Here is a 25,506-nt window from a genome sequence, read left to right on the forward strand (position 1 = left end):
TGCCATTTCCAAAACTACCTGGAGCCCACCCCACCTCCCATCCTGTACCTTTAAAGACCCCCCCAGACCCCAGACTCAGTTGGTAGGGAGAGAGAAGTGGCTTGACTGGAGAGAGGCGACTTTCCTTCAGAGTGAAGAGGCTGGACTTCAGAGGAGAAATGGCTTAACTTCAGGGAGATGGCTTGACTACAGGGAAGAGCCATCCGGAGTGGCAAGGCTTCAGGGGAGGATTACCTGCCCGTTCCATCTGCTTTCCAGTTCACCTCTCTGCTGAGAGTCATTTCTACTGCTTAATAAAATTCTTGCTGGGCGCGGTGGCTCACACCTGTAACCCCAGCACTTTGGGAGGCCGAGGCGGGCAGATCACAAGGTCAGGAGATGGAGACCATCCTGGCTAACATGGTGAAACCTGGTCTCAACTAAAAATACAAAAAATTAGCTGGGCGTGGTGGTGGCAAGGCGCCTGTAGTCCCAGCTACTTGGGAGGCTGGGGCAGGAGAATCACTTGAACCTGGGAGGCAGAGGTTGCAGTGAGCCGAGATCCGGCCACTGCACTCCAGCCTGGGCGACAGAGGAAGACTCCATCTCAAAAAAAATAAATAAATAAATAGGCCGGGCGCGGTGGCTCAAGCCTGTAATCCCAGCACTTTGGGAGGCCGAGACGGGCGGATCACGAGGTCAGAAGATCGAGACCATCCTGGCTAACACGGTGAAACCCCATCTCTACTAAAAAATACAAAAAACTAGCCGGGCGAGGTGGCGGGCGTCTGTAGTCCTAGCCACTCGGGAGGCGAAGGCAGGAGAATGGCGTGAACCCGGGAGGCGGAGCTTGCTGTGAGCCGAGATCCGGCCACTGCACTCCAGCCTGGGTGACAGAGCGAGACTCCGTCTCAAAAAAAAGAATTAAAATAAATAAATAAATAAATAAATAAATAAATAAAAATAAAATAAAATTATCCTCCTTCACTATCCTTCAAGTGTCCAGGTGACCTCATTCTTCTTGGACACTAGACGAGAGCTCGGGACTCACCAACTGCGGGTGCCCCAAAAAGATTGTCATGCTGGCCCTCTGCTGTCACTGGCAGAGGACAGCCACCCCACATGGTAAAGCAAGGAGCCTACCGAGCTGATAACACACTGCCATCCATGGACAGCAGAGCTAAGAGAGCACTGTAACGTGTCCTCTGGCGCTTCAGGGTTTGCAGGCACCCCGACCTGGGCACCGCCATGGGGCCTGCATGGAGCCTCCTTTTGCCCACACCCAAAGCAGCCAGCCGGATCCTGCACTTGCCGCCCACATGCTCCCTCCCGCAAGGGGTTGAGCATGGCAGGCCGACATAGACAGGGCACGCCACTACACCTGGCTAATTTCATCATGTTGGTCAGGCTGGTCTCGAACTCCTGACATCATGATCCACCCTCCTCGGTCTCTCAAAGTGCCGGGATTACAGACGTGAGCCACCACATCCGGCCTTAGACCCCCCTTTTCTTTCTGGAGCCTCTCACCTCCCCAGGCAAGCCCAGGTGTCTCCTTGGTATCCCACATTCCCCCATTAGAGTAACCATCACAGGGGATTGTGATTAAGTATCTGCTCCCCAGACAGTGAGCTCCCCTGGGGCCACCACATACCTGCCTCCTGTCCACCACTGAGCTCCCACGTCCAGCCAAAAGGCTGGCAGACAGAAAACATTAGTTGAATGAATGAAGGAATGTGGCTTTACCAACAATTATAATTTTCCTTTTTTTTTTTTTTTTGGAGATGGAATCTTGCTCTGTCACCCAGGCTGGAGAGCAGTGGTGCGATCTTGGCTCACTGCAACCTCTGCCTCCCGGTGTCAAGCGATTCTCCTGCCTCAGCCTCCTGAGTAGCTGGGACTACAGGCACACGCCACCATGCTGGGGTTTCACCATGTTGGGCAGGATGGTCTCGATCTCCTGACCTTGTGATCTACCTGCCTTGGCCTCCCAAAGTGCTGGGATTACAGGCGTGAGCCACTGCTCCTGGGCTTTTTTTTTTTCTTTTTTTTGAGATGGAGTCTCGCTCTGTTGCTTAGGCTGGAGTGCAGTGGTGTGATCTTGGTTCACTGCAAGCTCCACCTCCTGGCTCAAGCAATTCTCCTGCCTCAGCCTCCCAAGTAGCTGGGATTATAGGTGTGTGCCACCATACCCGGCTAACTTTTGCATTTTTAGTAGAGATGAGTTTTCACCATGTTGGCCAGGCTGGTCTCGAACTCCTGATCTCAAGTGATCCACTCACCTCAGCCTCCCAAAGTGCTGGGAATAGAGGCATAAGCCACCGCTCCCAGCTGACAATTGCAATTTTAAAACGTAGTTGTGCCCAGCTCTTCACAGTTATGGAAGGGCTGACACTCCGTCCTCTTTCCATCCTCACCAAAACCCTGTGATTCGGGAAAGGGAAGAATTTTATCCCTATTTCTTTTTTTCTTCTTTTTTTTAGATGGAGTCTCACCCTGTGGCCCAGGTTGGAGTGCAATGGTTGGATCTCAGCTCACTGCAACCTCTGCCTTCCGGGTTCAAGAGATTCTCCTGCCTCAGCCTCCCGAGTAGCTGGGATTACAGGTGTGTGCCACCACGCCTGGCTAATTTTTTTTTTTCTTTCTTATCTTTAGTGGAGACAGGGTTTCACCATGTTGGGACAGGCTGGTCTCGAACTCCTGACCTCGTGATCCACCCACCTCGGCCTCCCAAAGTGCTGGGATTACAGGCGTGAGCCACTGCGCCCGGCCTCATCCCTATTTCATTTCACACAGGGGTAAACTCTAGAGAACTGAAGTGGCAACACTTGATTCCATCTCAGGTCGGCCTGATCTCAATCCTGGTGTTTAGTGTAAGACCCAGATAGGTGGCCAGAACTGAAGACCCCTTGACTCCAGCTCTCAGAGACACTGTCTAGCAGGCAAGACCTGGCACTTCTGCAAACAACTCCAGAACAAGGGGGAGAGTGGGGACAGTATAAGAGCATGCTGCGGGAAGTCAGGTGCGGTAGTATTTGAAAATGGGCGCTTGGAGAGTGAAAAGGATTTGTCCTTGTGGGGAACGACAAGAGTAGAGGATCTTAATGTGAGAGCTCAGCCTGCTTTGGCGTCCTCCAAGAAACCCCCTTCGAGGTCTGGCTGCTCCGCTTCAGTCGCTTTAAGAGTGGCCCCGCCCCACCCAGCCGCCCATGTCGATCGAATCTGAATGACCAATAGTAGAAGAGAAGAGACCACTTTCGCGCTTCAACCGCACTAGGGGGCGGGGAAGAGGGCGGGAGAGGTGGACTATCAGCTTGGTCACATGACCCGCCTAATCGGCCAGAGGCTGCGGCGGCTCTGAGCGACTTAGCGATGCTCATTGGCCAGAAACGGGTGGGCCTGGCGCTAGGCCACGCCCCCGACGGCCTCCGTTTGGTTGCGCAGCTGCGGGGGAAGGAGACGCTGCCCTTCCGTAGCGATGGGATCCCGGGTGAGTATCGGCCCGGGCTGAGCCCCCAAGGCGGTCGGGCAGCGCGGCAGGGCCCGGGACTTGAGCGGAGGACCGAGTGAGCGCGGGTGTCCAGGCCCAACTGGACCGGGAAGGTGCCGGGTTTGGAATGAGTGGGCACCCGGGCCAGGGACGGTGCGAGAGGGTACCTTGCTTGGGAGTGGAACGAGAAGGTACTTGGGTCAGGGAGGTGATGCCCAGGCCTGGAACGTGGCGGGGATTGGAGCAGGCGCGCAAGTACCCGATCCGAGGCGGGGAAAGCACCCGGGATGGAAGGAGCAGGTGTGCTGGCCGTGAGCGGCGCCAGAGGGTACTTGGGTGAGTTTCAAGGATATTCCGGGGTGGGGGCAAGAGAAGAAGGGGCTGCCCAAGATGTCTGGAGTGGAGTGAGCAATTTCTGAAGACAGGGATATTGCTGAGGTCCAGCGCGGGGGTGCCCAGTGCCCGGCATGGTGGGACTGTTGAGGGGTCCGGCATGGGGTGAATAGGAGACTGGGCAGAGTGGCTCAAGGGAGTCGGGGACGTTGTTGGGGTCCAGGCGGAATGAGCGAGTGGACAGGCCAGAGTCATTAATGGGGTTGCCTAGCGCAGGGGAGGCGGCGCGTGGGATGATAAGCTTAGACACCCAGGCTGAGGGTGCTGTAAGTGCTGTGGTGACGGTGGAATGAGGAGGTGTCTGCCTAAGATTGTAGGGCACGAGAGATGGCTGCCCAAGTGGGTCCAGGCCCTGCACAGCAGTAGAAGTGTCCATTTGGTAGGAGACATTGCCATGGACTTTTCATTGTGGAGAGGTGGTGGAGGGGTCTCACCTTAGGCCCTGGGGGATGGCCAGGGTGCCAGGGGGACAGACACAGTGTGGGTTGACTGGATTTGGATCCATCCCTGGAGTGAAGCAGGCTTGGGGGCTGGTGGTGTTATCTTGCACCTGCAGGCTCTGCCTCCCAGTGGGGAGAAGGGGCTGCTCTGGACTCTCCTGCAAACAGTGGACCTCAGTCACCCCTGGAGCATGTGTTCAGGCTCATCTTTAACGCCATGTGGGCTTCTCACTTAGAGGCCCAGAAGTGCTACAGGTGTGGCCTGGAAGGAGCAGTGGCAGTTGTAGCTGGCAGCAGCTGGGAAGCACTACCACAGTCTTGAGATCCCCCAGAGCTTGGCCACTTAGTACTCAGTGACCTCAGGCAGGCTGCCTCATCTCAGAGCCTCCGCGTTTCCCCATCCTTGAGATAAACATTGGTCATTGCGAGGGTTCTGAGAGGACTGGACCCAAAGCCTGTCGTGGAGAGCCTGTTCTGAGTCTGGCCTGGAGTAAGGGCTTGGGAAATAGTAGCTGCTGGCCCTCTGATGTTCTTGTCTTCCCTCTTTCTGAGACCTGAGCCAGCCTGGGGTTGGGGTGAGGGGTAGGGGGATGTGGCTTACAGTATTGACCTAGGTCCTGACCACTGTGGGTCACGTAACTCAATTCACAGCCTCCTGGTAGGATGTCTCTACCTTTGACAACCTGGAAGCTTCCTTAGCCCTAGAACATCACCCTGCCCGCCCCTCCCCTCTCACACACCCCCCAGTCCTAGAGCTAGACTGACAGGCTCCTCAGTCCTTCCCACTCACTGGGGAGAAGCTGTTTCTTCTGCTGGCCCAGTGACTTTGGCCGCCATCCCAGGGAGACAGGGTCGGTCCTGGCCTGTGTGTTCCTTCCGCTTGAGGTCCCAGGAGACCTTGAAGACATCCTTGGGCTTGGAGCTGGAAGTGGGGGAGCACCCTGCTGGGTCTTGGAGTCCAGGCTAGGTGTGATCAAGCCACTTATTTCCTGGCCTTGGGAAGGGGCAATGGGGTACCCTGTGGGGGAGGGGAGTATTTCCCGAGATCCCGGGGAAAGCTGCCCAGTACTCTGTGGTCTGCTGGGGCTTGCTACTTCCTGCTGCGTGTCAAATTTAGCAAAAGGGTTGCACTGAGCATAAAGTCTTACTCTAACATGTACCAGCTATGTGACTTTGGACTCCTAACTTAGCTTGTCTGAGATTCAGTTTCCTTATCGGAAACCAGAGGTGAGGCTGAGGCATCAACTTCACGGAATCCTTTTTTTGTTTGTCTTTTTTTTTTTTTTTTTTTTGAGGCAGAGTCTCGCTCTGTCACCCAGGCTGGAGTGCAGTGGTACCATCTAGGCTCACTGCAACCTCTGCCTCCTGGATTCAAGCGATTCTCCTGCCTCAGCCTCCCAAGTAGCTGGGATTTCAGGCACGTGCCACCACACTGGCTAATTTTTGTATTTTTAGTAGAGACGGGGTTTCACCATGTTGACCAGGCCAGTCTCGAAGTCCTGACCTCAGGTGATCCACCCGCCTCAGCCTCCCAAAGTGCTGGGATTACAGGCGTGAGCCACCGTGCCCAGCAAGGAAACATTCTTAACTTTGTGGGAGGTAAAAAGATGCAATGATTCTCAGTCTGGGGCCTAAGATTTTTGCTTAGCAAATGGTCCATGGGTTGAAAAAGGTAGAGAACATATGGCTTAAAGCCCTAAGTCTGAGAGTGACCTGTTCACCTCCCAGGTTCTGGGTCCTCTCCTGGGCTGGCTGGCCAGAGATGTTTCCGCTCGCAGGGCCCCTGGTAGGCAGGGAGTCTGTGGGCGTGGGGCTGCCCGCTGGTGGGCAGATGCAGAGGCCTGGGGCCTGATTCCAGACCTGGGGTTCCAGAGGCAAGCTTTGCTCCCGCCTCCTCCCCCATGGACGCTCTTGTGTGCATTTCCGCGTGTTCCCTTGTGCACGTTCTCTTCTCTGACTTGGTCGTCTGTCTCTTAGCTCTGTGGAGGGGCCCTCTGGTATGTGTGTTCCTGTCCTTCTGGGGCGTGGATGGTGCCCAGGACCCAGCTGGCAACCAGTTGAAGACGTTCTCCTTGGAAGCTCTTGGCCCTAAGGACTTTGCCTGGGGCATTGGCCCTGCCATGGCGTTCCGGAGGGCTGAGGGCACGTCCATGATCCAGGCCCTGGCCATGACGGTGGCTGAGATCCCCGTGTTCCTGTACACAACGTTTGGGCAGGTAAGGATCGGAGTGAATTGTATTTCTGGTCTGTGGAACACTTCCATGCTCAGCCCAGGGCTCCTCCGTGTCCAGGAACACTGAGCCCTCGTTCTTGCTTTGCCAGACCTCTGGTGTCTCCTCTTTGTACTGGGTTTGTTGTCTGAGGCTTCAGGCCTGTTCTTTAGCCTAAGACTATATGAACTCTTTTTTTTTTTTAATTAATTTAAAAAATTGTTTTGGCCAGATGCGGTGGTTCATGCCTGTAATCCCAGCACTTTGGGAGGCCAAGACAGGCGGATCACCTGAGGTCAGGAGTTCGAGACCAGCCTGGCCAACGTGGTGAAACCCTGTCTTTACTAAAAATACAAAAATTAGCCAAGTGTGGTGGTGTGTGCCTGTAGTCCCAGCTACCTGGGAAGCTGAGACAGGAGAATTGCTTGAACCCAGGAGGTGGAAGTTGCCGTGAGCTGAGATTGTGCCACTATACTCCAGCCTGGGCAACAGAGCAAGACACTGTCTCAAAAAAAAAAAAAAAAAGGCCGGGCGCGGTGGCTCAAGCCTGTAATCCCAGCACTTTGGGAGGCCGAGATGGGCGGATCACAAGGTCAGGAGATCGAGACCATCCTGGCTAACACGGTGAAACCCCGTCTCTACTAAAAATACAAAAAATTAGCCGGGCGAGGTGGCGGGCGCCTGTAGTCCCAGCTACTCGGGAGGCTGAGGCAAGAGAATGGCGTAAACCCGGGAGGCGGAGCTTGCAGTGAGCTGACATTCGGCCACTGCACTCCAGCCCGGGTGACAGAGCAAGACTCCGTCTCAAAAAAAAAAAAAAAAAAAAAAAAAAAATTTAGCTGGGCCTGGTGGCAGGTGCCTGTAATCCCAGCTACTTGGGAGGCTGAGGCGGGAGGATCACTTGAACCCAGGAGGCAGAGGTTGCAGTGAGCCGAGATCACACCACTGCAGTCCAGCCTGGGCAACAGAGTGAGACTCCGTCTCAACAATAACAAAAAAAGTTATTTGTGGTAGAAATAGGGCCTTGCTGTGTTGCCCAGGCTGGTCTTGAACTCTTGGGCTCAAGTCATCCACCTACCGTGGCCTCCTAAAGTGCTGGGATTATATGGCATGAGCCACTGCATCTGGTCCTATATGAACTCTTGACCTCAGTTACTCAGTCTGTAAAAGGGGTCAGTGCCCCCTCCGACAACTCACATGTTTGTGGCTGACTGGGCTCTTGACCAAAGATCTGCCCTGTGGGTTGCAGTCCCACCTGAGGGGCTCCCAGGCCCAGAGGGCAGAGGGTGAGGTGCAGCAGTAGGAAGTGTTCAGATGGGGTGGCGGGTGAGTGGGTGTCATCATCTTTGAGGCATCGCTGAGAAACAGGGGTCAGCAGATCTGGGTTTCATGTCTGCCTCTGTCGCCTTGAGCATGTGTCTTCACCTGGGTGAGCCTCAGGTTCCTCATCTGGAAATGACAGGGACTCAGATGGGTACCCCAGGCTAGGTCCTAGTGCAGTGTCAGGCACAGCTGGTGCTTGCTCACTGCAGCTCGTGTCATCATGACTGAGGGTGCCGGCCCTTAGACCTCACCTCCTCAGCGCTGGCATCTTGCCATCTTTACGTTTTTGTGGTCCGTGTTTCAGGGAGGCTGGTCAAGTTCCCTGTGTAGGGCAGCTGCCTCTCAGTCCCTCGTCTGGTTGGCAGATGTGCCAGAGGGCCGGTGTATGTCCTGTCCCTGAGGTGCTCTGGGGCAGTCCTGCTGCCTTGGACCCAGGGAGGTGTAACCGGCAGCGTCTCCTCTTCCCTGCAGTCTGCATTTTCCCAGCTACGGTTGACACCAGGCCTGCGGAAAGTCCTCTTTGCCACGGCCCTGGGGACTGTGGCCCTGGCCCTGGCTGCCCACCAGCTGAAGAGGCGACGGAGGAGGAAGAAGCAGGCTGGTCCCGAGATGGGAGGGGAGCAGCTGGGCACGGTGCCCCTCCCTATCCTCTTGGCCAGGAAGGTCCCTTCAGTGAAGAAAGGTAGGTGTGAGGTGGTGGGCGTGGGCCTGACCTGGGGTCACATCCTGGGGTCATATCCCAGCTGGGTCACTCTCTACCTGGGGATCTTGGGCCAGTGACTTCCTGTCTCAGAGCCAAGGTCTCATCCGTGAGCAAGATGACAGTAGCATCCGTTCCTCCAGTCACTGTACCGGAGGGTGATGCGGTTGGATGCGTGTGCTCTGTTGGTGGTGGTGGTTTTGGTTGTTCTCATTGGCTGAGGACCCTTTGGGAGCACCCAGGTCCAGAGTGGGTTGGGGGTGTGGCTCCTGGGCCCAGAGAGGGATGTTCCCCAGGCTGAGGTGCAGGAAGGGTCATGTTGTTCTTGAACCACGCGGTGTTCCTCCCATCCCCTTCTCTCTTCAAAATTGAGGTTTAGGCCGGGCGCGGTGGCTCACGCCTGTAATCCCAGCCCTTTGGGAGGCCGAGGTGGGCGGGTCACGAGGTCAGGAGATCGAGACCATCCGGGCTAACACGGTGAAACCCCATCTCTCCTAAAAATACAAAAAATTAGCCAGGCGTGGTGGCGGGCGCCTGTAGTCCCAGCTACTTGGGAGGCTGAGGCAAGAGAATGGCGTGAACCTGGGAGGCGGAGCTTGCAGTGAGCTGAGATCATACCACTGTACTCCAGCCTGGGTGACAGAGCAAGACTCCGTCTCAAAAAAAAAAAAAAAAAAAAGAAAAATTGAGATTTAATTTGCATGTAGTAAGATTCATACTTTTTAGCATACTATTCTTTGGTCTTTGACACAGAGTCATCCGACCACCACCGTAGTTAGGAATCATTCAGCTGGTTAGAAGGTAGTGAGTTCACTCAGTCGGTTGCTCACACTCACAGATCACACTCCTTCTATTCTTTTTTTTTTTTTTTTGAGACGGAGTATTGCTCTGCCACCCAGGCTGGAGGGCAGTGGCACAATCTCGGTTCACTGCAGCCTCAGCCCCCCAGGTTCAAGCAATTCTCCTGCTTCAGCCTCTTGAGAAGCTGGGACTACAGGCATGTGCCACCATGCCTGGCTAATTTTTGTATTTTTAGTAGAGATGGGATTTCGCCATGTTGGCCAGGCTGTTCTCGAACTCTTGAGCTCAAGTGATCCCTCTACCTCAGCCTCCCAAAGTGCTGGGATTACAGGTGTGAGCCACTGTGTCCGGCAGTCCTTCTACTCTTTTTTTTTGAGATGGAGTCTCACACTGTCGCCCAGGCTGGAGTGCTGTGGCACAGTCTTGGCTCACTGTAACCTCCGCATCCTGGGTTCAAGCGATTCTCCTGCCTCAGCCTCCCGAGTAGCTGGGATTACAGGCGCGTGCCACCATGCCTGGCTAAGTTTTTGCATTTTTAGTAGAGGCGGGGTTTCACTGTATTAGCCAGGATGGTCTCGATCTCCTGAGCTCGTGATCCTCCCGCCTCAGTCTCCCAAAGTGCTGGGATTACAGGCGTGAGCCAACTCGCTCTGCTTTTTTTTTTTTTTTTTGAGACGGAGTTTCGCTCATGTTTCCCAGGCTGGAGTACAGTAGCCTGATATCCGCTCACTGCAGCTTCTGTCTTCCAATTTCAAGCAATTCTCCTGCCTCAGCCTCCCGAGTGGCGGGGATTACAGATGCATGCAAGTATGCCCAGCTAATTTTTGTGTTTTTAGTAGAGACAGGGTTTGGCATGTTAGCCAGGCTGGTCTCGAACTCCTGACCTCGTGATCCACCCGCCTCGGTCTCCCAAAGTGCTGGGATTACAGATGTGAGCCACCATGTCTGGCCCCTTCTTCTACTCTTTTTTTGTTTGTTTGTTTTTGAGATGGAGTCTCGCTCTGTCGCCCAGGCTGGAGTGTAGTGGTGCTATCTCTGCTCACTGCAAGCTCCGCCTCCCAGGTTCACACTATTCTGCCGCAGCCTCCCAAGTAGCTGGGACTACAGGCACCCGCCACCGCACCCGGCTAATTTTTTTTTTGTATTTTTAGTAGAGACGGCGTTTTACTGTGTTAGCCAGGATGGTCTCAATCTCCTGACCTTGTGATCCACCCTCCTCAGCCTCCCAAAGGGCTGGGATTACAGGCGTGAGCCACCGCACCTGGTCTACTCTTTTTTTCCTGCTTCTCACTACTACACTTAACTAGTCTTAAAAAAAAAAAAAAAAGAAAAATAAAACTTAAAGAACTGTTCTGTCACTCTTTAAATGCCCTGTGTCAGCCCCTCTCCTACCCTAGCTCTGGTAGCCACTGCTCTGTTCCGTGGCGGCTGCTGTGGTTGTAAAAACTCTTATGGCTCCTGATAATCTTGTAATACAGAGACCCGGTGTTTGCTACATTGGAAGGTTGTTTTGATCTCTTTCCAGGGCAAGGAGTTCTCATCTTGGTCCTTATCTTGGGGGACTTTTTTTTTTTTTTGAAACGGAGTCTCAGTCACCCAGGCTGGGGTGCAATGGCACGATCTCGGCTTACTGCAACCTCCACCCCCTGGGTTCTAGCGATTCTCCTGCCTCAGCCTCCCGAGTAGCTGGAATTACAAGCATGAACCACCATGCCCAGCTAATTTTTGTATTTTTGGTAGGCATGGGCTTTCACCATGTTGGCCAGGCTGGTGTCGAACTCCTGGCCTCAAGAGATCTGCCTGCCTTGGCCTACTAAAATGCTGGGGTTACAGGTGTGAGCCACCGTGCCTGACCGAAACTTGTTTTAAGAAGCAAAAGCAAGGCTGAGCACGGTGGCTCATGCTTATAATCCCAGCACTTTGGGAGGCTAAGGCAGGTGGATCCTGAGATCAGGAGTTTGAGACCAGCCTGGCCAACATGGTGAAACCCTGTCTCTACTAAATATACAAAAATTAGCCAGGTGTGGTGGCAGGCACCTATGGAGGTGGAGGTTGCAGTGAGCCGAGATTGTGCCACTGCACTTCAGCCTGGGCAACAGAGCTAGACTGTGTCTCAAAGAAAAAAAAAAATGCAGCAAAAGTAGCCCGTAATCCCAGCACTTTGGGAGGCTGAGGTGGATGGATCATCTGAGGATAGCAGTGCCAGACCAGCCTGGCCAACATGGTGAAACCCTCTCTCTACTAAAAATACAAAAATTAGCCAAGCATGGGGGTGCACGCCTGTAATCCCAGCTATTTATGAGGCTGAGGCGGAAGGATCGCTTGAACCTGGGAGGCAGAGGTTGTAGTGAGCCGAGATCACAACACTGCACTCCAGCCTGGGCTATGGAGTGAGACTCTGTCTCAAAAAAACAAAGCAAAAGTAGACCGGGTGTGGTAGCTCACACCTATAATTCCCGCACTTTGGGAAGCCAAGGCAGGAGGATCATTGAGTCCAGGAGTTTGAGACCAGCCTGAGCAACATAGAGAGACCCTGTCTCTATAAATGATTTTTTTAAAAAAAGATAACAGGCTGGGCGCAGTGGCTCAAGCCTGTAATCCCAGCACTTTGGGAGGCTGAGATGGGCGGATCACGAGGTCAGGAGATCGAGACCATCCTGGCGAACACGGTGAAACCCCGTCTCTACTAAAAAATACAAAAAAACTAGCCAGGCGAGGTGGCAGGCACCTGTAGTCCCAGCTACTCGGGAGGCTGAGGCAGGAGAATGGCGTAAACCCGGGAGGTGGAGCTTGCAGTGAGCTGAGATTCGGCCACTGCACTCCAGCCTGGGTGACAGAGCCAGACTCCATCTCAAAAAAAAAAAAAAAAAAAAGATAACAAAAGTTGGCGGAGTGTGGTGGCTCATACCTGTAATCCCAGCACTTTGGGAGGCAGGAGGATTGTTTGAGGCCGGAAGTTCAAGACCAGCCTGGGCAACATAGAGAGGCCCTGTCTCTATAAAAAAAATAAGGAAAAGCAAAAGTCTCCTGTGAAAATAAATTTTAATTGTGTATTATTGTTGCAAAAGGAAAGTATTATCTTTAGAATTGGAAAGAGAAGTCTTTTTTTTTTTTTTTCAGACGGAGTCTTACTCTGTCGCCAGGCTGTAGTGCAGTGGCGCCATCTTGGCTCACTGCAACCTCCGCTTCCTGGGTTTAAGCCATTCTCCTGCCTCAGCCTCCCGAGTAGCTGGGACTACAGGCGCCCGCCACCATGCCTGGCTAATTTTTTGTGTCTTTAGTAGAGACAGGGTTTCACCATATTGGCCAGGATGGTCTCCATCTCTTGACCTCATGATCCACCCGCCTTGGCCTCCCAAAGTGCTGGGATTACAGGTGTGAGTCACCGTGCCTGGCCTAGAATTGGAAAAAGAAGTCTTGAGACTAATATGGAAGAGGACCCTGAGAGACGCTCAGGCAGCCGAGTTTTGTGTCTGTTCTAGGAAATCTGGAGTCATCTGCACAGCATTTAGCTCCCATGCCCTGTCCTACTCTGCCTGCTCCCATTTCACCTTATTTTGCCTTCCCTGTTTTTCTTGCTTCTGAAAAAATGTTGGCCATGTGTAGTGGCTTGTACCTGTAATCCCAGTACTTTGGGGCAGGTGGATCACTTGAGCCAGGAGTTTGAGACCAGCCTGGGTGGTATATCGAGGCCCTGTCTCTGTTTTTTTTTTTTGGAGACAGTCTCGCCCTGTTGCCTAGGCTGAAGTGCAGTGGCATGATCTTGGCTCACTGCAACCTCTGCCTTCCAGGTTCAAGCAGTTCTCCTGCCTCAGCCTCCTGAGTAGCTGAGATAACAGGCATGTGCCACCACACCTGGCTAATTTTTGTATTTTTAGTAGAGACGAGGTTTCTCCATATTGGCCAGGCTGGTCTTGAACCCCTGACCTCAGGTGATCCACCCGCCCCGGGCTCCCAAAGTGCTAGGATTACAGGCGTGAGCCTCTGTGCCTGGACCATTTTGTTTTCTTTCTTTTTTTTTTTTTTTGAGACAGAGTCTCACTCTGTCGCCCAGGCTGGAGTGGAATGGCTCAATCTTGGCCCTCTGCAACCTCTCCCTCCTGGGTTCAAGGATTCTCCTCCTCAGCCTCCCAAATAGCTGGGATTACAAGCAGGTACCACCATACCTAGCTAATTTTTTTTTTTTTTTTTTTTTGAGACAAAGTCTCGCTCTGTTGCCCAGACTGGAGTGCAGTGCCACAATCTCGGCTCACTGCAAGCTCTGCCTTCTGGGTTGACGCCATTCTCCTTGCTCAGCCTCCCGATTAGCTGGGACTACAGGCGCCTGCCACCACTCCTGGCTATTTTTTTTTTTATTTTTAGCAGAGATGGGGTTTCACCATGTTAGCCAGGATGGTCTCGATCTCCTGACCTCATGGTCCGCCTGCCTCGGCCTCCCAAAGTGCTGGGATTACAGGTGTGAGCCACTGCACCCGGCCATACCTGGCTAATTTTTTATATTTTTAGTAGAGACAGTGTTTCACCACATGGGCCAGGCTGGTCTCGAACTCCTGATCTCATGTGATCTGCCCACCTCAGCCTCCCAAAGTGCTGGGATTACATGTGTGAGTCACTGTGCTTGGCCTTGTCTCTATTTTAAAATATAACCATTTGCGTATTTTATTTTTTTAAATTTTATTTGTTTGAGACATTCTTGCTCTGTTGCCCAGGCTGGAGTGCAGTGGCATGGTCTTGTCTCACTGCAACTTCTGCTTCCCAGGTTCAGGCAATTGTCCTGCCTCAGCCTCCTGAGTAGCTGGGATTACAGGCATGCACTACCACATCTGGCTAATTTATGTATTTTTATTAGAGATGGGGTTTTACCATGTTGGCCAGGCTGATCTCGAACTCCTGACCTCAAGTGATCCACCCACCTCGACCTCCCAAAGTGCTAGGATTACAGACATGATCCACCCAGCCCAGCCTAAAAAATTTATATATATATGTATATATATTTGAGACAGGGTCTCACTCTGCTTTCCAGGCTGGAGTGAAGTGTTGTGATCATGGTCCACTACAGCCTCAACCTCCCAGGCTCAAGTGATCCCCCACCCTCAGCCACCCAAGTAGCTGGGGTTGCAGGCTGTGCCACCACCCTTGGCTAATTTTTGCATTTTTTGTTGAGACGGGGTTTTGCCATGTTGCCGAGGCTGGTCTTGAACTCCTGGGTTCAAGCAATCCTCCCCCACGTCGGCCTCCCAACGTGCTGGGATTACAGGCGTGAGCCACCGTGCCCGGCCTTTTGTATATTTTTAAAAGTTGTTGTCTTGGCTGGGTGCGGTGGCTCACGCCTGTAATCCCAGCACTTTGGGAGGCCGAGGCTGGTGGATCACGAGGTCAGGAGATGGAGACCATCCTGACTAACATGGTGAAACCCCGTCTCTACTAAAAATACAAAAAATTAGCCGGGCGTGATGGCGGGCACCTATAATCCCAGCTACTCGGGAGGCTGAAGCAGGAGAATGGCGTGAACCTGGGAGGCGGAGCTTGCAGTGAGCCGAGATCGCGCCACTGCACTCCAGCCTAGAAAAATTTGTTGTCTCACATCCCTTTTGGAAGGAGGAGAATTCTAAACCATTCTCTCAATCAACAGCCCAGAGAAGGCTAAGCAAGGAGGCGGGAAAGCAGGTGGACCTCATTCTCGGCTTATCTGGCAAATCTGGGCTCCTCCCCTCGGCCTGGCCCTGTGCCCTGTGGCAGGAATATGGCAGGGATGTGGTCGTGAGCAGGATGCAGAGGGCCCTGCACTGTTCTCCTGAGTGCACACCCTCAGGGCCCCTCTGTTCCCCTGACTTAGAAGGTCAGGACCAGTTCCCAGATGAGGAAGAAGGGGAAGGTAGTCCAGAGGGGCAGCAGCCCGTATAAAGGCCACATGGGATGCCTGTGTGACGCCTGCTCTTCCGCTCCTCACAGGATACTCCGGCCGGAGAGTCCAGAGCCCCAGCAGCAAAAGCAACGACACCCTGAGTGGCATCTCTTCCATCGAGCCCAGCAAGCACTCGGGCTCCTCCCACAGCGTGGCCTCGGTAAGCAGCAGGTGCCAGGGCTCCAGGTCCAGGCTTACCCCTCCTGAGGACTCTGCCCTCAGCAAGCTTATGGACTGGTAGAGTCCATTCATTCATTCATTCTCTCTCTCTCACTCCTCCACCCACGCAGGCTTTCAGGGATTGTCCCTAATCACTCACTGTGCCAGGTGTTGGTGGGAGAAAGGTGGGCTGGTGCAGAGGAGAGAAACTGATGGTCTCCTGGGGAGACCCGTACCTGTGAAAATGCAGGTTATTCATTCATCAGCCACTGACAAGCACCTGCGTTATGCCCGGGACTCTGCCAGGCTCTGGGGGTGTAGAGGTAAATAAGGCAGAAGCTTGGCTTCTTCTGGGTTGTGACTTTTGGTTCATTCACTTGTCCAGCAAGCAGAGTCCCAGCTCTGAGCCAGGCTGGCATAGGGGCAAGCAAGAGCTGGTTCTTGTCCTTGGGCAGCCAGCTGCTCGTGTGGATGAGAGGCGGGACCCCAGAGAGTACAGAGGCGGGTACTCTCTGTCTTCTTGTCCAGGTGGTAGAGGAGCCATGGCGTAAGGGGTGGATACAGCAGTCAGGAGCAGGGCTCAGCGGGGTTCCCAGGTTCCTGGGCTGGGCATTGGTCTTGGGATTCCTTCCCGCTTTGGTGGCTTCTATGAAGCACCATGAGGTAGATTGTGGGTCCAGGCCATTCTGAGGGTGCAGATGCTGTGGCCAGGAATGAGCTCAGGGATGGCATTTGGAGGGGGCGTGTGGCCCATGGTCAGGCAGTGGGGGAGGGCTCAGGGGGGCCCTGCAGAGAGCCCAGGAAGGCTTCACTCTTTGTTCTTGCACTGATTGGCTCCCAGATGGTGGCAGTGAACTCATCCAGCCCCACAGCCGCGTGCTCGGGACCATGGGATGCCAGAGGGATGGAGGAGTCTCTGACCACCAGTGATGGCAACGCAGAGAGCCTATATATGCAAGGTGTGTGCAGGAGGTGCCTCGGCTTCCAGGGCAGGGTGGGCGGCAGAAACAGTTCCTTCCTAGGAACTGCACGTTGCCCCTCACTACCCTGCCCAAAATCCCAGTTGGAGATTTCCAGCCATTTCTGAACAAGGGACAGTGTCTAGGAACAAACCTGGTCTGAAAAAAGGCCTGGAACCTGAGCAGCCCAGGCCACACGCCCCCACCCAGTTCTTGCCCTTTAAGGCCCTTCTGCCTCCTTGATGTTCTGAGCCCCGTCTTGGGTGAGACAGTCGAGGGCTGACCCTCCCTTGTTGCCTCACCTGTGCTCAGGCATGGAGCTGTTCGAGGAAGCTCTGCAGAAGTGGGAGCAGGCACTGAGCGTGGGCCAGCGTGGGGACGGCGGCAGCACGCCCACGCCCAGGGACTGCCTCCGGAACCCGGAGACTGCATCAGAGCCACTGTCTGAGGTAGGTGGCCTTCTGCATCCCCCTGCGCCCATGGGAGAAGGTTGGCAGCCCAGGAGAGGGGCAGCCACACCTTGGGAGGCAGGCAGGCTCCTGTCCTCTGGGACTGCCGATTTCCCTCTGTGAGGGTGAAACAAAGCAATTCATGTCACGTGCTCAGCGCAGTGTCTGGCGCTTGGTAAAAACAGCTGTACTGAGACTCACACCCGCCTCAACCCTGTGAAGGGCAACGTGCAGTCCTGAAAGACTGGAAGGGAAAACGCCTCTGTTGAGAGTTGGCTGCATTGCCTGGTCTTTGGTTTTTTTTTTTTGTTTTTTTTTCGAGATGGAGTCTTGCTCTGTTGCCAGGCTGGATTGCAGTGGTGCGATCTCGGCTCACTGCAACCTTCACCTCCCAGGTTCAAGCGGTTCTCCTGCCTCAGCCTCCTGAGTCACTGGGATTACAGGCGCCCGCCACCACACTCGGGTAATCTTTGTATTTTTACTAGAGACGGGGTTTCACCATGTTGGCCAGGCTGGTCTTGAACTCTTGACCTCGTGATCCACCCTTCTTGGCCTCCCAAAGTGCTGGGATTACAGGTGTGAGCCACTGCACTCGGCTGTTTTTTGTTTTTTTGTTTTTTTGAGATGGAGTCTTACATTGTTGCCGAGGCTGGAGAGCGGTGGCACAATCTGGGTGCACTACAACCTCCACCTCCCGGGTTCAAGTGATTCTCCTGCCTCAGCCTCCTGAGTAGCTGGGATTACACAGGCGCACGCCACCATGCCTAGCTAATTTTTGTATTTTTAGTAAAGACAGGGTTTCACCATGTTGGCCAGGATGGTCTCGATCTCTTGACCTCGTGATCCAGCCCCCTCAGCCTCCCAAAGTGCTGGGATTACAGGCATGAGCCACCGCGCCCAGCTAATTTATTTATTTATGTATTTATTGATTGATTTTTATATATATATATATTTTTTGAGACAGAGTCTCGCTGTCGCCCAGGCTGGAGTGCAGTGGCGCAATCTCGGCTCACTGCAAGCTCCGCCTTCTGGGTTCACACCATTCTCCTGCCTCAGCCTCCTGAGTAGCTGGAACTATAGGTGCCCACCACCACGCCCGTCTAATATTTTGTAGTTTGTTTTTTTTTTTTTTAGCAGAGATGGGGTTTCACCGTGTTAGCCAGGATGGTCTCGATCTCCTGACCTCATGATCTGCCCACCTTGACCTCCCAAAGTGCTGGGATTACAGGAGTGAGCCACTGCGCCCGGCCAAATTTATTTATTTTTTAAGATGTGGTCTCACTCTGTTTTCCAGGCTGGAGTGCAGTGGCACAATCTTGGCTCACTGCAGCCTCCACCTCCTGGGTTCAAGCAATTCTCCTCTCTCAGCCTCCTGAGAAGCCGGAGTCAGAGGTGCCCGCCACCACGCCCGGCTAATTTTTGTATTTTTAGTAGAGACGAGGTTTTACCATGTTGGCCAGGGCAGTCTCGAACTCCTGACTTCACATGATCTACCCGCCTCTGCCTCCCAAAGTGTGGGATTACAGGCGTGAGCCACTACACCCGGCCTACAGTGAATATTTATTATTTCAATATTAGGAAAGGAAAATGAAGTTAAAAGGCTACAATTAAGAATTTTGGCTGGGCACGGTGCGTCACACCTGTAATCCCAACACTCTGGGATGCCGCGGCAGGAGATCCAGTTGAGCCCAGGAATTTGAGGAGATGTGGCCACTTCTGGTGTCGGAGGTAGAAGGAGGAAGGAGGATTTCTCTGCCTACTCCTCCCTCATGCTTGCCTTCATTCCTCCACCCGTGTCTCCCATTGGCCGAGAGCCAGCTGGCAGGGGGACCTAGGAAACAGCTTGCAGAACAAGGGTGGGGCTGTGTCTGGCACAGCTGGCAACAAGTTGAAGGTGTCCATACCCTCTGTCCCTGCTGGGGCGTGAGCTCAGGACGTGAAGGCCAGGGAAATACCTGAGGTTTGAAGTGACTCAAACCCCTGAATGCCTGCAGTTGCAGCTGCGTCAGGTCCTGTCTGCGAGTGGGCAGGGAATGGGCACCTGTAGGAGTGTGTTAGTGAGGGGGATTCAAGGGAGGCAGCTTTGTTTCCCAGATTGTATTTTTTGCTAAAACTCTATCTGAAATGATAGAACTTGAAAATGATAGAACTTGCATTGTTTTCCTTGTTGTGAAAGCAATTACATATTCCTTATCAAATAATGAAAAATACAGAAATAGGAAAGAAAAGGGGGTGTAAAATAGTCTGAGCCCAGACTCTGATCAGACAGCTCAATGGTTGCGTGGTGTGCGGCCCTCGGCCTCCTGGAACACTGGCGCTCTGTAGGGGCACCAGCACCAGCCGTACAGGCCTGGTCCATTGTAGGTGCTCAGTTAATTATCTCTGGCATGTCATTGATGCCTACAACCCTTCTTCTAGGCATCAGCACTTTCTCTTCCTCCAGACATTTTTTTCCATCTATTGCTATAATTTTTTTTTTTTTTTTGAGATGGAGTTTCGCTTTTGTTGCCCAGGCTGGAGTGCAATGGCGTGATCTTGGCTCACTGCAACCTCTGCCTCCCAGGTTCAAGTGATTCTCCTGCTTCAGCCTCCCGAGTAGCTGGGATTACAGGCATGTGCCACCACACCTGGCTAATTTCTTTGTATTTTTAGTAGAGATAAGGTTTCACCATGTTGGCCAGGCTGGTTTCTATCTCCTGACCTCAGGTGATCCGTCAGCCTCAACCTCGCAAAGTGCTGGGATTACAGGCATGAGCCACTGCGCCCAGCCTATTGCTATAATTTTTAAACAGTTTTGTTGAAATATAGGCTGGCACACAGTGGCTTACACTTATAATCCCAATATTTTGGAAGGCTGAGGTGGGAGGATTGTTTGAGTCAGTGAGGGAGAAGTTCAAGACCAGCCTGGGCAACATAGTGAGACTCTGTCTCAAAAAAATATTTTGTTTTTGAGACAGGGTCTTACTCTGCTGCCCAGGCTGGAGTGCAGTGGTGTGACCAATTAGCTGGGTGTTGTGGCATGTTCCTATGGTCCCAGCTACTCGGGAGGCTGAGGTTGGAGGATCGCCTGAGCCCAGGAGTTCAAGGCTGCAGTGAGCTATGATGGTGCCAGTGCAGTCCAGCTTGGGCAACCCTGTCTCTACAAAAAGAAAAAGATATAATTCACGTAGCATTTAAACTGGACAATTGAGTGACCTTTGGTATATTCACAAAATTGTGTATCTATTATCACAATCAATTTTGGAGCATTTTTATCATCCCAAAAAGAAACCCCTGGTCCGGCATGGTGGCTCATACCTGTAATCTCAGTGCTTTGGAAGGCCCAGGTGGAGGAAAATTTCTTGAGCCCAGAAATTCAAGACCAGCCTGGGCAGCATAGTGAGACCCCCATCTCTGCAAAAAATTAAAAAGTTAGCTGGGTATGGTGACGCACACCTGTAGGCCCAGCTACTCAGGAGGCTGAGGCAGTAGGATCCCTTAAGCCCAGAAGGTCAAGACTACACTGAGCCATGGTTGAGCCACTGCATTCCAGCCTCTGCAACAGAGTGAGACGGTGTCTCAACAACAACAAAGAAACAACAACAAAGAAACCCCATGTACTTTGGCCATTCCCTTCACATCCCTTTATTTCCCCCAGCTCTAGGCAACCACAAATCTATTTTCTCTACATCTGGATTTGCCTATCCTGGACATTTCTAGAAATGGGATCACAGAATATGTGGCCTTTTGTGACTGCCTCCCTTCACATAGCAGGATGTTTCCAAAGTTTATCCGTGTTGCCGCATGAATCACTGTTTTGTTTCTGTTGTATAGATGGACCACATTTTGTTTATTTGTTCATTAGTTGGTAGATATTTGGGTTGCTTCCATTTTTTGGCTCCTATGAATAATGCTGCTATGAACATTCATTACAGGTTTTTGTGTGGACATTTGTTTTCATTTCTCTTGGGTATATACCTAGGCGTGAAACTGCAGAGTCACATGATAACTCCATGTTTAACTTTTTTTTAAGACAGAGTCTCGCTCTGTCGCCCTGGCTGGCGTGCGGTGGCACAATCTCGGCTCAACACAACCTCCACCTCCCAGGTTCAAACCATTCTCCCGCCTCAGCCTAAGTAGCTAGGATGACAGGCATGCGCCACCACACCTGGCTAATTTTTGTATTTTTGTATTTTTTTTTTTTTTTGAGACGGAGTCTCGCTCTGTCACCCAGGCTGGAGTGCAGTGGCGTGATCTTGGCTCACTGCGAGCTCTGCCTCCCGGGGTTCACGCCATTCTCCTGCCTCAGCCTCCTGAGTAGCTTGGACTACAGGCGCCTGCCACCACGCCCGGCTAATTTTTGGTATTTTTAGTAGAGACGGGGTTTCACCATGTTAGCCAGGATGTTCTTGATATCCTGACCTTGTGATCCGCCTACCTCGGCCTCCCAAACTGCTGGGATTACAGGCATGAGCCACCATGCCTGGCCTAATTTTTGTATTTTTAGTGGAGATGGGGTTTCACCATGTTGGCCAGGCTGGTCTCAAACTCCTGACCTCAGATGATCCACCCACCTTGGCCTCCCAAAGTGCGGGGATTACAGGTATGAGCCACCATGCCCAGCCTCCATGTTTAACTTTTTAAGGAACCACCAAACTGTTTTCAAAGTAACTGCACTGTTTTTTGTTCTCATCAGCAGCCCATGAGGGTTCCCGTTTCTCCACATGCTCACCACCACTTGTTCCTGTCTTTTTGGTTATCCCCATCCTGGCGGGTGCGGGTGGCTTCTCATTGTTTTGATTTGCATTTTTCTGGTGGCTAAGGATGTTGAGCATCTTTTCACTCCCTATCCATTATTACATCTTATTCGGAGGAATGTCTATTCCGATGCCTTCTTTTGTAATTGGGTTATTTGTGTTTTTATTAAGTTTTAAGGGTTTCTCATATTGTGGAGAAAGCCCCTTATCAGATGCGGTTGCAGATATTTTCTGTATTTTTTGTCATCCTATGAGTTGTCTTTTCACTTTTATTTATTTATTTTTTATTCCGTATTTATTTATTTATTTATTTATTTTGTAATAGAGTCTCGCTCTGTCACCTAGGCTGGAGTGCAGTGGTGTGATCTCAGCTCACTGCAGGCTCTGCCTCCCAGGTTCAAGCGATTCTCCTGCCTCAGTCTCCTTATAATCTGGGATTACAGGCACCTGCCACCATGCCAGCTAACTTCTGTATTTTTAGTAGAGACAGGGTTTCACCATGTTGGCCAGGCTGGTCTTGAACTACTGACCTCAGGTGATCCGCCTGCCTCGGCCTCCCACAGTGCTGGGATTACAGGTGAAAGCTGCTGCGCCCACCCAATTTGTGTATATTTTATGGTAGTAAATGATAAAGACGATTATCTACATATATTTTATTGTTCGTCACATATCTTTTTCATAATTTTTTCAGTATCTCTAGGCTAAGTGGGTTCATCTCTGAGGTTTTTCAAATTGTCATAAATTTCCAAAAAATTCTCCTATATATTTATTGAAAAAAATCTGGCCGGGCACAATGGCTCATACCTGTAGTTCCAACACCTTAGGAGACCAAGGTGGGAGGATCACTTGAGTCTAGGAATTCAAGACCACCCTGGGCAACATGGTGAGATCCTGTCTCTACAATAAATACAAAAATATTTGCCGGGCACGGTGGTGGGCACCTGTAGCCCCAGCTATTTAGGAGGCTGAGTTGGGAGGATCGCCTGAGCCCATGATCTCATCACTGCACTCTAGCCTGGGCAACAGAGCAAGACCCTGTCTCAAAAAAAAAAAAAAAAAGAAACCCTATGTCGTTCAAGGGTCACATGTGTATTATTAAAATTAATTTTGCCCATTACTTTGTGCTATTTATTGTGGTCTGTAGAAAACATTAAATGTTGACCGGGCACGGTGGCTCACGCCTGTAATCCTAGCACTTTGAGAGGCCGAGGCGGGTGGATCATGAGGTCAGGAGTTCGAGACCAGCCTGGCCAAGATGGTGAAACCCCGTCTTTACTAAAAATACAAAAATTAGCCGGGCATGCTGGCGCACACCTGTAGTCCCAGCTACTTGGGAGACTGAGGCAGCAGAATTGCTTGAACCTGGGAGGCGGAGGTTGCGGTGAGCCGAGATTGTGCCATTGCACTCCAACCTGGGCCGACAAGAACGAAACTCCATCTAAAAAAAAAACAAAACAGAAAACATTAAATGTTGTGTATGGCTTTCCACTGGACAGCACTGCTCTAGAGCCACACACACCTGGATTCAGTATGTTTCAGTATGTGGCACCACTAGTTCTACACTGTGACCTCAGGGAAATAATTTCCCCATCCTGAGCCATGTCTTAGTTTCTCTATCTGTCAAGGCAAATAAGAGTGTCTTTCTCCTAAGATCTCAGGGATGACTTAATAGAACTACAGCACTTCACACAAGACTGGCCCATGGTGGCCACCAGCAAGTGTAACTCTTAGAATAAATATTGTAATAATTACTTTTTTTTTTTTTTTAAGACGGACTCTTGCTCTGTTGCCCAGGCTGGAGTGCAGTGGTGCAATCTTGGCTTACTGGTACCTCTACTTCCTGGGTTCAAGCGATTCTCCTGCCTCAGTCTCCCAAGCAGCTGGAATTACAGGTGCACACCACTAAGCCCAGCTAATTTTTGTGTTTTTAGTAGAGGCGGGGGTTTCACCAAATAGACCAGGCTGGTCTCAAACTCCTGACCTCAAGTGATCTGCCTGCCTTGGCCCCCCAGAGTGCTGGGATTACAGGCGTGAGCCACCACGCCCAACTGAGCTCAGGAGTTCAAGACCAGCCTGGGCAATATGGTGAAACCCTATCTCTACGAAAAATATAAAAATTAGCTGGGTGTGGTGGTGCGTGCCTGTGGTCCCAGCTACTTAGGAGGGTGAGGTGGGAGAATTGCCTGAACCTGGGAGTTGGAAGTTGCAGTGAGCCAAGATCACACCACTGCATTCCAGCCTGGGCAACAGAACGAGACCCCATCTCAAAAAAGAAAAAAAAGAAAGGACAGTCCTGATGAAAATCCTGACTGCATTTGCACAAAACAGTAGAGTTAGTCTATTCCTTCCTGCCTTAAATCCTAGTGCTCACTTCTCTTCCTTACTAATAAATGTCCTTTGTGGCGTTTTTTTCCAGAATAGGGCACTTTCATCTGCATTAGAAACCTATTCAGGCAGATATCCTTTCTCCTCAATGATTTTCTTTTTTAAAATTAAAAAATATATATATATATGTACGTTTGGAGACAGAGTTTCACTCTTGTTGCCCAGGCTGGAGTGCAATGGCATACAATTGGCTCACTGCAACCTCCATCTCCCAGGTTCAAATGATTCTCCTGCCTCAGCCTCCTGCGTAGCTGGTATTACAGGCATGTGCCACCACGCCTGGCTAATTTTTGTATTTTTAGTAGAGATGGGCTTTCACCATGTTGACCAGGCTGGTCTCAAACTCCTGACCTCAGGTGATCCACCCGCCTCAGCCTCCCAAAGTGCTGGGATTACAGGTGTGAGCCACCACACCTGGCCTTTAGTTGTATTTTTAAATTTTAATCTTTTATTTATTTATTTTGAGAGCACATTATGAAATGGCTAATTTTTGTATTTTTGGCTTTGCTGTGTTGCCAATGCTGGTCTCAACCTCCTGGGCCCAAGTGATTCACCTGTCTCAGTCTCCCACAGTGCTGGGATTACTGGTATGAGCCATCGTGCCTGACCCAGTGATTTTCTTTCGTTTATTTGTTTATTTTTTTTTGAGACAGAGTCTCACTCTGTCACCCAGGCTGGAGTGCAGTGGCGCCGTTACGGCTCTCTGCAACCTCACCCTCAACCTCCCTGGGCTCATGTGATCCTCCCACCTCAGCCTCCTGAGTAGCTGGGATTACAGGCACATGCCACCATGCTGGCCTAATTTTTGTATTTTTTGTAGAGATGGGATCTTTCCATGTTGCCTAGGCTGGTCTCAAACTTCTGGGCTCAAGGGATCCTCCCTCCTCCTGGGTTCATGCCATTCTCCTGCCTCAGCCTCCTGAGTAGCTGGGTCTACGGGTGCCCGCCACCATGCCTGGCTAATTTTTTAAATTTTTAGTAGAGACGGGGTTTCACTGTGTTAGCCAGGATGGTCTCAATCTCCTGACCTCGTGATCTGCCCGCCTCAGCCTCCCAAAGTGCTGGGATGATAGGTATGAGCCACCGCGCCCGGCCCTTATGATTTATTTAATAACATTTTCGGCTGGGCGCGGTGGCTCACACCTGTAATCCCAGCACTTTGGGAGGCTGAGATGGGCGGATCATGAGGTCAGGAGATCAAGACCATCCTGGCTAACAAGGTGAAACCCCGTCTCTACTAAAAATACAAAAAAAAAATAGCCGGGCGTAGTGGCGGGCGCCTGTAGTCCCAGCTACTTGAGAGGCTGAGGCAGGAGAATGGCGTGAACCCAGGAGGCGGAGCTTGCAGTGAGCCGAGATCATGCCCCTGCACTCCAGCCTGGGCGACTGAGCAAGACTCTGTCTCAAAAAAAAAGAAGAAAAAAAAAATAACATTTTCTTTTCTCTGGCTTAGTTTGGTGTAAAGATACAGAATATAATGCATAGAACATACAAAATATGTGTTAATCGACTATGTTCTCAGTAAGACTTCTGGTCAACAATAGGTTATTAGTAGTTAATAACCTACTAATAACTCCCTC

General features: G+C 51.7%; 1 protein-coding gene across 1 annotated transcript in view; it reads left to right on the forward strand.

The window, feature by feature from the left end:
• Nucleotides 1-3,344: 3,344 nt before the first annotated feature.
• Nucleotides 3,345-25,506, forward strand: part of MIGA2 (mitoguardin 2) — a 34,745-nt gene continuing 12,583 nt past the window's right edge. Inside the window, 6 exon segments of the mRNA XM_037995359.2 lie at nt 3,345-3,466; nt 6,277-6,515; nt 8,304-8,514; nt 15,286-15,398; nt 16,239-16,356; nt 16,669-16,805. Of these exon segments, the coding sequence (XP_037851287.2) occupies nt 3,349-3,466; nt 6,277-6,515; nt 8,304-8,514; nt 15,286-15,398; nt 16,239-16,356; nt 16,669-16,805 (936 nt within the window). The 5' untranslated portion in view covers nt 3,345-3,348.

Source organism: Chlorocebus sabaeus, chromosome 12 (assembly GCF_047675955.1).
Source record: "Chlorocebus sabaeus isolate Y175 chromosome 12, mChlSab1.0.hap1, whole genome shotgun sequence".
Lineage (NCBI taxonomy): Eukaryota > Metazoa > Chordata > Mammalia > Primates > Cercopithecidae > Chlorocebus > Chlorocebus sabaeus.